The sequence below is a fragment of the Cryptomeria japonica genome, chromosome 10, assembly GCF_030272615.1.
Source record: "Cryptomeria japonica chromosome 10, Sugi_1.0, whole genome shotgun sequence".
NCBI classification, from domain to species: Eukaryota; Viridiplantae; Streptophyta; class Pinopsida; order Cupressales; family Cupressaceae; genus Cryptomeria; species Cryptomeria japonica.
In genome coordinates this window covers 226,874,042-226,890,181 of record NC_081414.1, presented here as the reverse complement: position 1 = coordinate 226,890,181, position 16,140 = coordinate 226,874,042, and the positions used below count along the sequence as shown (strand labels likewise).

General features: G+C 33.6%; 1 protein-coding gene across 3 annotated transcripts in view; it reads left to right on the top strand.

The window, feature by feature from the left end:
• The first annotated feature begins 3,306 nt into the window (after window positions 1–3,306).
• Window positions 3,307–16,140, top strand: part of LOC131077815 (ATP synthase subunit O, mitochondrial) — an 84,848-nt gene continuing 72,014 nt past the window's right edge. For all 3 annotated transcript variants that reach the window (XM_058015383.2, XM_058015381.2, XM_058015382.2), the window contains exons 1-2: window positions 3,307–3,647; window positions 11,880–11,930. In XM_058015383.2, the coding sequence (XP_057871366.2) occupies window positions 3,525–3,647; window positions 11,880–11,930 (174 nt within the window). In that variant the 5' untranslated portion in view covers window positions 3,307–3,524. The remainder of the gene's footprint in view (window positions 3,648–11,879; window positions 11,931–16,140) is intronic.

The following is a 16,140-nucleotide window of genomic DNA, read 5'->3' as shown; positions in this document are numbered from 1 at the left end:
TTTCTAATATTCCAATTGAAAAATAAGCACAACGTAATGGAAGCATTAATATCATGGCTTTAAGCTAGTGAAAATGTCATTCATGGATACACATCTAGTTCTTATTTACTATAAGTTTAAATTGGCCAAGGTGACTTATATAATGACCATTCCTTGCTAGATGATCACTTCATCGAATTGATATGGTCCCATCGAGAAAATACATGATTTGAATAATATTAAAATATTCTAGAGCTTGAATTGCTTGAGTCTATCGTGGAACAACATACTGTTTTGGCTTATAACCTAGAAGCCTAGAAGAATGATGTAGGTACCTCAGAAGACGCTGGTAAAGAAAGGTAGATTGACAAAAACAAGAAGAAAAAAAAAAGGACAAGGATAGGGATCCTAGGGAAGATGAGAACATTGAACCCACATACCCTAATGTGTGTGATCTACAGAACCCAGGGACAGATGAGGACGTTTAGAGATTTAAATAGGAAATCTAGGCAATTAATAATAGGTTGGATGCTGGAGACAAGCAGTAGGTCAACATCGATAAGTTCTGCATAGTTCGATGCTGACACTTTCCCTCCTTCACGTCCAAATTGTTGAAGAAGAAAATGACAAACAAGGTGCTAGGGAACTTTACAAGTTCCTTTTTGATGACTGGGAGAAGATTATAGACATGATAGGGGCACGTAAATTGGCCCCTTAGTTCTTAGGTTTTTTGCTAATTTTTTATTTAGGGTATGCCCCTACCGTTTATTTACTGCTAAAACTCTTATATGTTTATTTTTTGCTAAACTTTCGTTTGGTTTTGTTGTTGTTGAAGTGTTGTGGATAGTCTATGACTATGTAAAGGGTCGACACCCTAGTTAACCCTGTTTTTTAATAAAAAACATCTACTAGAATAAAATATTAAAACTATATATTGTTAGTGTCCTTAGGGAAGTTGTAGATATCGGCCTTAGTAAAGTCATCTAAATACTTAAATATGTAATTGGAAATAAATTTTGGTGAAGCTGTCATTTTTCGGCTTAGAGTTGACATAAAATCATAACTTCATAAGTTTGGCTATATAGCCACTTGAATTTTAATTCCAAAGCACATTATAAATGTATAAATACATAGAGATACAAAAACATATATATGTACATACATGTACTAATATTTATTCTTCATTTACATATTTGTACACACACGCACGCACAGAGAGAGAGAGAGAGAGAGAGAGAGAGAGAGAGAGAGAGAGAGAGAGAGAGAGAGAGAGAGAGAGAGAGAGAGAGAGAGAGAGAGAGAGAGAGAGAGAGAGAGAGAGAGAGAGAGAGAGAGAGAGATTGCACGTAATCATACATCCATGTATATAATGTATTGACTAAGTATTTAAAAAAATATTGAAAACAATAATATTAATATTGAAAATTAATAACACATTCCAACTTAATGAATTATGAGGTTACATTTTAGACATGAGTTAACCTAACCAATTCTTATGTTTAGGTTTGATGACTAAGGTAAACATAGATTAAACTGACACATACTTGACAAGACACAAGGGATTCAAACAAAGATTCGAACAAGGACAACTATTCCTTGCATGAGTGTGTGCAATGACTCAAATGACAAAACTTGCCTATTATCGTGTTTATATTCCTCTCTTTAGTGATGCTCTCCCTCTCTTCCCAAAGGACAACTAAGGATAGTGCATCTTAGCCTACTAACCAAAAAAGTACATAGAGGATAAACATAGATGACTAAGGATACACATAGAAGATAATACATTTTAGTTATGAATATGCTTCCTTGATAGCGGTTACCTAAAAAATGTTTGTAATGATTTCATATATATCGTGAGTTGACTCTCATCATGGTTTTCTCCCATTTAAGGTTTTCCATATAAATCTGCGTTCTCTTGTGAGTTGTGTTTTGTAGTTCCATGTTTTACTGCTGATGATAAAATTAAAGATAAGTTGATTGTGTTTAAAAGTTTTTAGTGAAGTGTTTTACGGTTCAGACTCATTCATCTCCCCACCTCACCCCCCTCTCTCAGTCCTAAGGTGTGTTATGCATCATGATGGTAATTTGTTAGTCAAATGAATGATGGTTCATAAGTGGAAGGTTTCCTCTAAGATTGAAAAATCTCATGACAAAGTAATTTTGAGATCTCATGGTAAGAAGATTTAAACAAAGGCTAGGCTTAGGAGTTTCCATAGAAGGTTCCATTGTTTATGGTGGTTGAACCATAATGGATATTTTAGGCATTCAATATCACATGTAATAATCATTTTCTTACATTTTCCTTAATCTCCCCTCAATCTCATCACCATTTCTTATCTAATCATGCAAATAACCAAGCAATCATCTAGAAAAGCTGAACTTACAAAGGGACCTTACCAAATGTCATCATAATATATCCTCATCTTAACATTTGATCATTTAACTATGGGATCTTACTCTACAATCTTAATGTGATCAACACCACACAAGTGAAGCCCCTACAAGATCAATTAATGCCATGTATATTATATGTTGGATAAATAAAATGTACTTTAATATTACTCTACACTCTTGATATGATCAACACCACACAAGTGGAGCCCTTATAAAATCAATTATTGTCACATATATTATGTATTGGACAAATAAAAATGTACTTCAATGGTTGATAAAGAAAAATATTTGTTTAATATAGACAAAAAATTGATAGCAAAATTTAAAGTTATTGTTATGGTATGTTTTCGTTAATGAAAAATAACAAATTCATTAGAGTAAAGTTGGGCATTAAATTAATATTTTGCATGTTACAACTACTGATGCTCTTAGCACATGTGTTTGAAATACTATATGTCAAGACATACTAGTCTCAAGACAACTATCTATCATAAACAACAATTTTAATTTAGGCACTCAAGACTAATATTTCTCAACAACTTTTAGATAATGTATTTAAGATATCTATGCTAGTAGTTATTTTAACAATTATTGATTTTGATCTTTAAATCATTATTTTTTACAAAAATACACAAGAATAATTAAAATTATCTACAATTAATGACTTGTTCTAATTATAAGAATACATATTTATTTACTCTCTTTATTGTTTAAATTATGATAACAATATACTATTATACATATATAACTTCCCACCCCAAGTATTTTTCATTTTCAAATCTAATGAAAATTACAGAGTTTAATTGAACATATGTTAGTACAACCAAATTACTCTAACCTAATTAAATTTGCAAACTCCACATTCTATTAAATCTTTCATATTTCTCTACACTTAAATTAACCAATGACCAAAACTAAACTCCGATGCATCTCTTATTAAAACTAATTCTGGCAGTTGGTTTCGTTTTCTATGAGAGATTCCAAAAGCCTACAATAATAATAACTATATATTCTTTTTTTTTAATTATATATCGCTCATTTCACTCTCGATGAAAGTTCTATGAGAAAGAGGAAGGCAAAGAATTATTGTTAGCTCAGAAATATTTTTACTGTTGCGGTTTAGAGCAGCCAGCTGGGTTGGATCCAGGAAAATGGCGATGATGAGCCGCGCATTTCAATTGAGTCGAATGGTGGCAAGAGCTGCAGCGCCTGCCCGGCGCTCTCCATTGCCCGCTTTTTCTCAGCCCGCAATCTCCCGCACGTCAATATTCCAGGTTTGGTGTTGATTCTCATACATCTCAATGGCTTTGTTTTTCCCACGGGCAATGCCAGTGATCCAAAAATGCGGTCGATTTTTGTGTCATAGCGGTGAATCTGGCAATTTTTTACAAACCCTAAATCAGAGAAACCCTAGAACGATGTGATGAATTTCGGACATTGTGTTTAACGCGTGGTCTTGGATTTGATAATAGAAGCGCTTTACATCTTCATTAGAGTGATTTGCAAGGTTTGATTTACTATTAGCTATGTCATAGTGTTGAAACGTAAAGAGGCACACATTTGAACAATATATATAAGGTAACAACATGCAGTGTAAAGTGTAGAACTCTCTCATTATCGCAAATGCGGGTTTACATGCCTATAAGTTCCACTGGTTCGACGCGAGGTTGTGACCTAAATAATCATCTTACATTGAAATATAACTGCATTACAAGTCCGAGATGAAAGGAATAAATGCATTATTGCCCATGGGACCGTAAAAGTCTATGGGACCAGGATCCATAGTTGCATTGTAAGGCTACCTTGGGATGCACAAAGGTGAATTTTGATTCGTTAGGTTAAATTTGCATCCCTGCAGTTTCCTTTTGGAGAGGGTTTTTTCAATTGCCGATTCGGTTTATAAATTCTCCCACTTTTGAAAGCCATATCTCTTAAAAGAGTGAAGATGACATAGGATCATTTCTTAAGATATTGTCATACTTGCCCTAGATGCTATTACGGCTAGAGTGACTCGGGTAAAGTGCATTTCAATGTCTACCATCCCCGAAGTGCGAAAAAAGATGACTATTTCTCCCTATCTTCCCTCTAGGCCCACATTTAGCCCACGTGAAATATATGGTGAGGTATGAAGAGTGCGGGAAACCAAAAAAACAAGGGTAATCAAGTAGAGATTGATTAAAAAGATGTAAGCCAGGGTAAAGGGTGGACTGTGGAAAAATAAGAAGAGTGGAAACAGAAATTAAAGGCTAAACAACCCTACTAGTAAAGAGAAGTAAATGTTATAGCAACTGAAATAAAATTAAACATGATAGTAATCATTCAAACCATACTGCATGATTATAAATTCTTTACAATAAAACACTTCAAATGTGCTTTCAAACCCTATAATACATTGAGAAGCCTCATCCCTCCACCCAAAAATTCCGTAGACCTTCATTACCCTATGGTTTATAAGATTCAATGCTCTTGCTCCACAACTTACATAGGGGAAACTGGTTTTTCCATGAGCATCAAGATCGAGGAACTCAATATTGACATTAAACATGAAAATTCTAGCAAATTCACCCTTTTAGAGCATTTACCCATTGTGAAATGCTATGTCCGCTTAGAGATCACGCATGTCTTATAGCTAAAGAAGAAAACTATTTCAAGAGAAAGTTAAAAGGGGCAGTAGAAATTGGTCAACACTAATGTTACATTTTCTTAGAAACAATCTCACCAGACATTATTGACCACCTTTTTACTTATTTAAACTCTTCTAATGTTTATTTCTCACCTTCCCTTCCAGTTCCTATCAACTCTTTCAACTCAGCCTTTCTTTTCATTCTCTCTTCTTTCCTCTCGGGTCTTTGTATTCCCTATTTCTTTTGTTCCTTCATTTGTTATTCCTTATCCTTCATCTTCTCGATCATCCGTCTTCCGTCAACTTCTTACTGCTCTCCTTTTCCCTTATTTTTTTGTATTTTGGTCCACCATTTTCCCTTTTAAATCACATTCATGTTCCTAATTTTCTCTAATATTAACATCATAACTCATTATAGTTGGATTATTTTCCTTTCTTTCTCTGCCGTCTTCAATAATATTGCTATTATTATTTATTGTTGGGTCATTCTTTTATGAGTATAAATATAACTATTACTTATGTTTTTATTTGTGATTGTTATTACTGTTAATATGTTCATCATCCTTATTATTATTATTAGTAGTACGACCATTATTAGAAGATTAGTGTTATTATTTTTGCTATAAAATTTTACTTTGGTTGTTGGATCCTCATTGTTCTTGCTTTTTATTTCTTATTAATTACATATTTTATTGATTAATTAGTAGGGTATTTTTATGGGGCCTATGCCACCTGCAAAATAACACATCATCCATTAAGGATAAACATAGCCAACACAACCAATGTCTACCGCATGATTTGAACAGGGCATCCTTTTGCTTTTCAACCAACAAGCATATCACTCTACCACATGCTCATATGCTTACGAATCATAATGTTATTATCATTATCACTATTAATATTACCATTGTTATTAGTTATAACTACATTTGGTAGTAATGTTACTATCATTTATATTCTTTTCACTAGTATACTTTTTATTGTTAGTAATTTTATTTTATTTACCTTATTTAGTATGATTATTAATTTTGATTACTTATTTGGGGGATTCTATTGAGACCCTCCCCAAAAAGTATGAAAGATGTAAATATACATGCATATGTATAATAATTTTTTTTTTTTGATTGGTTACATGCATATGTATAATATTAGACAACCATAACGGTCAGTAATATCAACATGGGAAAAGCTAAACTTATCAACCTGCAACAAGCAGCTTCAACATGCCAGCAGTGATGGAGCCCAAAAACTACCATGGTCGTACATCTGAAACAACACCAATAAGAAAATAAAAAACTAATGGTAATCAACATACACCTCAATACCTCATGCCAAAAGATAGTTTATCTCCCCAACTAGCCACCTGTTCAACTTGCATCCCACTACCTTGCTTGCCCACTACCTCTTGAGGCCTCTGCACAGTCACGCTGAACAAGGGGAATCAGAACCATGGAAAACCTCCCTGTGATGCTGAGCATGGCGAATGAAATCCATACAGGAATTGTGTAGTCTGTGGAGATCTCTAGGTGGCCCTTGCTATGGGTGACTATGAGACCCTCCAAGGCTTTGCTTATGCCATAGCAGTTGGCTTGTAAAAGATTTAACTCCTGTTGAACAAATTTTACTAAATACCACTCTTCCTTCTGGTTAGAGATTGCCCATTAGATATTGTTGGAGACCCCGTTATATCTGCTGGCACCTCTGATTCCTTGACATCTATTTACTCAACAATTGATGACAACACCATATCCATGAATTCCATTGGTAGAAAAAGCTGCAGAGGTCGAACCCTCAAATGCTCATTTGACAAAGCCAACACCAACTTTGAAATGAAGTCCTTGCAAATTGAGGCCCTTGACTGAGAAGCTCCATTCAAACCCATGCCATCCTCTCTCAAGAGTTTTATGGCAAAACCTAACGCAGTTTGATTAGAGAGGAAAATATGGCATCCAACTGCCTGACACATACTCTATCCTTCCGATGAGGATTATGGCTATAATTCTTCTTCCTTGCCATCAAATCGAAAAGCCACCTTAAAACAAGCAACCAAAACACCCATGTCATAGTCAACCACAAACATTATCTCAACAGATACAACCACCTCACCTTAAATATTTAAACTGCTCAATGCAGCCCGGACAGGGCAAGATAGGGATACAAATCATCCCATGAAACATTGAACACCAAAGCTGCATAACGCTGTCTTAAACCTTCAATAAATTTCTGCCCTCATTTTGGATGAGGCCCCATAAGAAAAAAAATAAGAGAGATTAAGATTAAGGAGGCTTAAGACATAAATACTTATTTAATTCACTCCAAGAAGATGGTTGATTGCTATGCATTACCATTAAGGGTTCCTAAACAATACCACAGTTGGCCTAATAATCTGCTAATTCATTTTCATTTCTGTGATAGTGTGAGAAAAACAGCTTCTTGTTTGAACTTAGAGAATTAGCCTCCTCTAAGTATCTTCCTCACTTCCGATTGGGATATTCCCTTTTCTTTAGAACATTGATTACTATTTGTGAACTTCCTTTTACTTCTAAGTTCCACACCTCATTAGAAAAGGCTAACACCATACCCACTACTATGTCTTCCGACTCAACCTTGTTATTTGCCTTATACCCTAGATAAAAGGAGCCATCATGGAGGAAACTGCCATCATCTGCACGAAGAAGTAATATAGCGCCCACAGCCCTAAGATCATCTATTGGTGCCCTAAAACCATCAAAATTTAATTTTATGAAGCCCTTTGGAGGGCGAATTTGAGATTTGTTATTCTTATTCTTCTTATTCTTTGGCTTTTTTTAAGTCACATTTACCTTTGGGCTTTGAGTTCTTTGCTGTTAATCCTTGAACAGGTATAACATGATTATTATTGTGATTACTACTAGTATTAATTTTATTTAAGTTTCTTTAATAGTGATCTTTCCTAGTAAGATTATTTAGCCTTTAATTTCTCTTTCTACTATTCAGCCCACTCTTGTTATGTTTCCACGTTTGCATTTTGACCTACACCTTTTTTAATTATTCTCCTTCTTGGTCCTATATATCATTTTTGTTATAATAATTGAGAGTTTGATATTTACGAAGGAAACGAAAGACTCCTTAAATAGAGAATAGAAGACGATCTTTCCATAACGGAAACAATCGTAAATAGAAACATGAAAGACATAATCATAAGTTTCTAAATACTAACTAAACGACTAAGATGACCATTTTAGAAACATTACAATATTTTAATACTCTCCCTTAATGGTCTTTGTTCTAACTACCTTACAGAAGACATGATAGAATCTGTAGGTCTTTTGGTCACAAATGCATAGAAGGCCAGCCTCTTCTCTTCAGAACGCTCTGCAACAAGAGTCTATTACTAAGACCCTCCTTGGTTCTACAGAGCTTTTGGAGACGACCAAGATAACCACAATCCTTCCAACTTGATGTTGGGTAACAAAATTGCCCCTCCCTTTATCCAGAGACATGAAGATTAGGCTCTCAAAAAACATTGATTTTTGTTGACAAAAAATCAGCAAAAAGTTGAAACCATGATTTTGTGGAAAAACTGCCAAACCGTCCACTGCGTTTGAAAGACAACAATGGCCACGATTTTGTCAAAATGCCATCGAAAACTGTTGCAGATGTGTGAGTGACCCAAAACAAATTGCAAGAAGACACGATTTTTGAGAACAAAATAGAAAAAAACCCAGACACGATTTTTGAGGAGAAAATCGAAAAAACCCAACAATCTAAAAAATTATAAAACTTAGACATGAATTTTTGAGGAGAAATTCGAAAAAACCCAACAATAATTTTTTTAGGAAAAAATTATAAAACCCAACAATAATTTTTTTTAGGAAAAAATTATATAACCTAGAACATCAATTAAAAAGTGAAAATGCATGACCATGATTTTTGGGGAAAATCGAGCTCACAAAAGCACAACTTTTGTGGAAAAATTGTACAAATCCATATGTCCTTGTTGAAACCCTCATTTTTTTGGAAAATCGGAAAACCCTAGGTCGAATGAAGTAGGCCCATGAACTCCAACATGTCAAAAAATTGTACCAGAAGGTTGCGTGATTCGTAGGAAACCCGACACGTGTTGAGTTTTGATCAGATTATCATGGGCAAGTAAATTTAAAATTTGATTTATGTTTTGATCACAGTCCCCAATGAATATTGGTCTCCTAACTTATGAATGACAATCTGAGATTATACTATCCAATCAACTTGAGTATATAGACTGTCTAATTGGTTGTATTTGATCCAATATATAGGATATATATGATATGCTATTGGTTCCCTCCAGTCTGCTAAAGTATTCAGTCTTTTATGATATGCTCTCACAATAGGCTATGTATATATATTGATCTGCAGTCAATATATGTAATTGCTGATGTTAATCTGATTGCCACCGACTGTTGAGTGTAACTATCGATCTGCATAGATCCACGAATATATGTAGATATACATCCGACCTTTGATTATAATGTAACCTCAGCAATTCAATATTTATGCACTCCTAAGTACGCCTTGCTCAATTGTAATTATGAACTGTATATATTTCACTTATTATGTATAGCATTCTTCAGGAACTGCTGTATTTCAAAACTAGTTGTATCACTGTATATATATTATCGATCTCTCTTGCTACGTTATATCTCTGCCTTATTGTATTCTGTATCTATCACCCTCCCAAAGGAATTATATTGTAAGAAATAGGAAACCTGAGGTCGTGACTCTACACGAAGGGACATGATCCTTTTGGAGGCAAACCGATACATTGATGTAATCAGTATCTATAACTAAACCAATTAAACATAATCAGTTATGTGCAAACACACATCATCGGTAATTAGACAACACGATAATAGTAAGGATCGATAATTAAATCTAGATATCGATATTCAGTTATACATATCGACAGCAATCATTAGCTACTGTTCTTTCATATTGATTGTATATATTAACTAATATCGATTTAATATTGTTTAATATATTAGGCAATTAATATCGGTTTTCAGTAATAGCTGATATACGTAATTGTCTAAGGCCGATCGGCCAATTAGACAATTACGTTGTCTCTGTTGGTCTTTATAGATTCTGACTGCAGCTATTCTATCATCAACAACACGAATGCAGAAAACGCAACCCTACGTGGTGAAAAAAAAACCACATCACAGAAGTCACCATGATCAAAAAGGTCACGTGATCAAAAAACACATGCAGAAAACATGCTCAGACATGGCTTAAATCACAACGCGGCTCTCACATGGTGCCCACAAAACTCAGAGAACCGTTGTGGCAACGCGGAACAAAAACGTCGGGCAAAAAAAACAAACCAGACACCAGACACAAGCTATTGAACGCAGAGGGAAAAATGCAAGATCCAAACACCCTTAGTTGAAAGTAATAACAACTTCATGTGAAAGGAAGACTGTAACCTGTGATTGGCAAAAACATGGAGCTGCGATTCTTCTAGCAAGAAAAACCCTTGGTGTCAGAGAAACCCTTCTGTGATGTGCAGGTAGAAAACCCTTTGATCTCTCAACAAAAAAACCTTTGGAAAAATGCACTCACGATTTTTATCATAAAAAAAAATTGATCAAAAATTTCTGGAAAAAATTCCATGCAGGAGGCCTCACCGAAAGTTAAAAAACCCCATTGACCCACTCCGATACCATGTTATAATAACTGAGAGTTCGATAAAGGAGACGAAAGACTCCTTAAATATTGAATATAAGACGATCTTTCCATAATGGAAACAATTGTAAATAGAAACAAGAAAGACATAATCAAAAGTTTCTAAATACTAAGCAAACATCTAAGATGACCATTATAGACACATTACAATATTTTAATAATTTTTTCTCATCTTGATGATGGTTTACAGAGTGTGATCCAAAATGTCAATGCAAAAAACACTGATAGTCAATTCCAAAGCACACTAAGTCATTTACATAGACTGTGGAAAAATCTTGTCTACTAATGAGAGACATGTCTAGCAGAATTCGAATACAATTTAAATAATCAACAAATGAGGGCAGTCATTTATGTGATTATTTGAATTTAACAGAGGGTAACATTATGGTTATGTGATATGTAATTCTTGATCAAAGTATCAGCCATTGAAAAATATTTGTTTATATTGGGAGTGAAAAGGGAGGCAAAATTTAATTTTTTAATTTCCTTTCATCTGGCACTATTATCTAGGAACAATATCTTTTCAATAATTAAAGAATTTGAAAGAGAAAATCTACCGCACAGTTTATGTAAATCTTAGTTTTTCTGCAAGTGCCAAACATAAGCTGCTATTAGATGAGTAAAGTTTCAGTATGCTCCTACAAATGGATGTGATAAAATTCTCCCTTGATATTGATATGTATGAGATAAATTAGTGTACATTTTATGTAAATCTTAAGTTTTTTTGTAAGTGCGAAACGTAAGCTATTAGTCTATTGGATGATTAAAGTTTCAGTATTTTTCGATAAAATGGATGTGATAAAATTTTTCCTTGATGTTGATATGTATGAGATAAACTAACATACATTTTGCATAAATCTCAAGTTTCCTGCAAGTACAAGACATAAGCTATTAGATGAGTAAAGTTCCAGTATTTTCCTATGAAATGGATGTGATTAAATTTTTCCTTGATATTGATATGTATGTAATAGATCTCATGACATGTTTTCATGTAACTATCAAACTTATTTTGATTCCTTTCTTTTCAGAGATTTGCACAAAAGGTTTTATAACGGTGTGAATCTTTACAGGGTTGTCTATTAAATGCTATTTAATTCTAAGTTATCATAACTGTGTGAAGATGATATTGTGAATGCTTAAGAAACTGAATTGTAGCTGGCAATATTTTTTTGTCTGGTAGGTTCCAAGGAACTTTTCTACAGGGAAACAACTGGAAGAGGCATATATTAAGGTCAGTTTTTGTTTCTCATTGCTCATTTGGTAGTGTGATTTGATTGACTTTTTCTGCTTGTCGTTGACTCCTTTTCACCAATAGCACTTATAGGATTTGTTGGAATGCTTTGCAATCGAGGACGTAGTTTTCACAGTCATTGACACTGTCAAAGGTCATTTAAGTTGCAATAGGTAGAAAAGAAAACAATAATGTTGGTAGTTTTTTTCTCCCTTAAACTTCAATAAACACATCTTAGAGTATTTATTCAATTATATGCCCCCTTTGAGATTGCAAGGACTGCTATATATCTTCATGGAGAAATGACAAGCTTTTATTATATTTTATTGATATTTCCATTTATATTCATTTGGAAATTGTTTATTTATAATAGTGCAGGTTTCTACTCCTAAATGTGCAATTGTCTAATTTCCATCATAACAAAGGTGTACATTCTTTTAAAATATTTTAAGTTTGTTTTGGTTGCAAGTATATTGAGAGCTCAATTGGAGTCAACAACATTTACTATTGTAGGCTTGTACAAAAGAAACATAGCTACTTATAATATTAGATAGTATGTCATGCATTGCAGAAATTTTAGCATAAAGGCAATTTGAACCATTTCTTTGATCATAGCTCAAAAACTTGTGACTCCACAAAATTCATCAGATCCAATTTTGACTTGGACTTGGTGACTCAGCAATTTAAAAAATTACTTAAAATTCATTAATTCAGTAAAACTAGGAAAAATCATGGGAAAACTCACCAAAGTTTACGGCTTCAAAACGATCTTTTAAGTTAGGTGAGTATTCAGCGAGTTTTTAATATATGGCTTCGATGGTGACATATGTATGAAATAGAATTAGTTCTATATTTTCCTTCCAAACCTTCCTTCATCCCTCACTGCTGATCATTGATTTAGAATTTGTTATTCTGCAAGTGCAACTTTATTGAGATTTATGAGTGCATTGGTGACTTTTTGAATACCATATAGATATGTGTAATCATGAATGAAACTTTTTATTTGGGATTGAGATTGAAATTTTATGTTGAAAGTGATATTTATTAGAATAATTAATTCTTTTAGTCAGTTATCTTTATAGTGGTCCTATTAATGGTCATTTAGTTTGTCATTTAGCTTTTTTAGTTTGTCATCTTAGTTGTTGACTTAATTAGCTTTTTGCTTTTTAGTTCTTTAAGTGAAACTATTGCTTCTTTTATAAGAACACATAGTTTGCTTTTTAGTTTTAGCTTTTTAGCTTTATTTAGCGCTTTAAGTGTTTTAGCTTCATGCTGAAGCTTTACTTTAACGTTCGTTTTTTTTAGAACACTGTCTTGTAATTCCTTTATATACGCGTGTATATTCGTTATTAAATTATTCAAGTTAATTCAATATCATTCGATTATTGATTCAATTATTTTTTATGGTACTAGAGTGAGTCGATGGGGTTTTTAAGAATTTAGCAAATTTTTTAATTAAAAATTTGTAGCCCTCTTTACTTGAAAATAATTTCGAGAAATTTTTTTGTTTGATTTTTTTTTTTTATGAAAAAAAGTCGAGGTTTGTTCTTTTCAATAGCTAGGGTTTCTGAGGATTTTTCGTGGTCTTCTTCTGAGAATTTTGAAGATTTTGCAACGGCGGGATTTTTCTCTAGAATTTTTGCGGGAGTTTTTCATGATTGCAGGAGGTTTTTAGCGAGTTTTTTTTGAAAGAAAATCGTGTTTATTTTCGGAGTGTTTGCAAAAGTTCATGAAGGTTTGTGGGTTCAATCTTCAGCTAGGTTTTCATGGACTTATCTGTGTTTTTTTTTCCGACGGTGGGAAAGCTTTTTTGTGATTTTTGTGATCTGATTTTTGCGATTTTCTAGAACCTGAGTGATGCGTTTAACCCTCAATTTGTTTTCGGCATTCACAGGAGATTTTCGACGACAATTTTATGGGCATTTTCGGTGTAAGAACGCATTTTTTCAGGGGTCAACGACATGATTTTTTCGCACGCCCCCATGTTTACGTTTGTGTTTGTGCTTTTCGCACGATTTTTTTGGTGGTGGCCGTGCCCCTTATTTGCACATTTGTCTTCTTTGTGTGGCAATTTTTTTGCTACGATAGGTAGGTTTGTTTGAATTTGCCCGTGTTTTTGTTTGATTTTTTTGGTGGATCTTCTGTGCCATGGTTTTGTTCTTCACGACCTATTTTTTTTGAACTTTGCTTTCCGCTCGTGATTGTCTTTTCTCACGATTTTTGGATGGGTTTGTGTGATTTTTGAAAGCATTTGCAGAGTTTTTTGACCTTTTTCTAGGTGTCACGCGTGATTTTTTGTGTTATGTAGAAATTTTAATATTTTTTTTGCCTTAATAATTATTTTAGTTTTTATAATTTTTTGTCTTTAAAAAAATTATTTTGGGTTTTGTTAATTTTTTCCACAAAAAATTTCTTTTTGGGTTTTCCTCAAAAATCAGGGATTTGCCGTGTGATGATTGGTGTCTTGCCGCACAACATTTTAGGGTTTTCACGATTTTTTCCTCAAAAATTGTTCGCAGTGTCTAAAAATTATAAACCGTAATTCGCGATTTTCGCGTGGGATTTTGGTTATCTAGGTTTTACCAATTTTTCCTCAAAAACAATGATTTGTAACCTCAGAAATCTTGGTTTTTTGATATTCTCCTCAAAAATCGTGCTTTGTTGAGTTTGGGTCGCACTTGGAGTTGCCAGGGCGAAAATCTGCAACCGTATCTTGCAGTTTGTTTTGGAGTTGTTGGAGCAAATAGTGCTCAGTACTCTTCTGCAAACAGGTTTGCTGATTTTGCCTCAAAATCATGGTTTCAGGCTTCTATAATTCCGGTGTGACAGCTCTATAATTTGCTTGTGAGAGTTACATCAGTTGTCTAGATTAGCTACTCTTGATCATCACCACTTTGTAGATCCTGGGAGGGTCTCCACAGCAGCAGAGTGTTCTTGTGTTTATGATCAAAAGACCCATAGTGTCTTATGTCGGGTACTTAGTTGATACAATGACCATTAAGGGAGGGTATAATAATAATTAATTCTTTTAGTGAGTTACCTTTTTAGTGGTTCTATTAATGGTCATTTAGTTCATCATTTAGCTCTTTAGTTCGTCATCTTAGTTGTCAACTTATTTAGCTTTTTGCTTTTTAGTTCGTTAAGTGAAACTATTGCTTCTTTTATAAGAATGCATAGTTTTCTTTCTAGTTTTAGCTTTTTAGCTTTATTTAGCGCTTTAAGTGTTTTAGCTTCATGTTGAAGATTTACTTTAATGGTTCATTCTTTTTAGAACACTGTCTTGTAATTCCTTTATATACGCTTATTAGATTATTCAAGTTAACTCAATATCATTCGATTATTGATTCAATTATTTTTCAATATTCGAAGAAATCTAGAGGGATTTGGTTTTTGGTGAAATATTGAGGTTTACATATTGTAATTAAGTAACCTTAGTGACTTTGTGGTTTATTATTTAATATTGTTGTTAATAGCTAGCTTCCCATATAGGTAGTTTGGGGTAGTTTTGGGAAGTTCTGGGAATGCAATGCTCTATAAGCATTTTCACAATTCATTGTAAAACCCTATATGAACTTAATATTATTTTTTATTGTTGCTATCATGGCTTAGATTTCCAGCAATATTTGCGGCTGTCATTTTTCAACAGTTTTGGAGCATAATACATTCCTAAACATGTTATACCATATTCACAATTTTTGTGTGAATGCTCAATTTTAAATTTGTTGTATGCATTAATGACTATTATTCATTTATCGGATGCTTATAGTTATGTATTTAATGTCTCAGTGATGGTCCTTATGACAGATATAGTATGCCTGCAACCTGCTGATATTTGTATGTGATCACCAATAGAGCTGACCAAAAGTTCTATATGACTTTGATAGTCTGTTTGATATTATAGAACAAAGCATCAATTTTTTAAATTAGAATAGAGTTGCTGCTTGATTAGTTGTGTTTTTTTATAGCATAGAATTGAATGACCACTTTGCAAAAGATTCTCAATACATTAAAAGTATGCTAATTTGAGAGAGCAGTCTCAAGCAAATCTCTCAAAAAGTTCATTGGCTGCTATTCAAACTCTTGCAGTCTGCTTTAACTTTTGAGTGCTTTATAAATTTATTATTTGAAATGCTTTGAATAGATGCCTTGTTGAACACACCATAGGATTCAGAGGGCGGGGTGGTGGCGAATCAGTCCAAAACTTAAAACA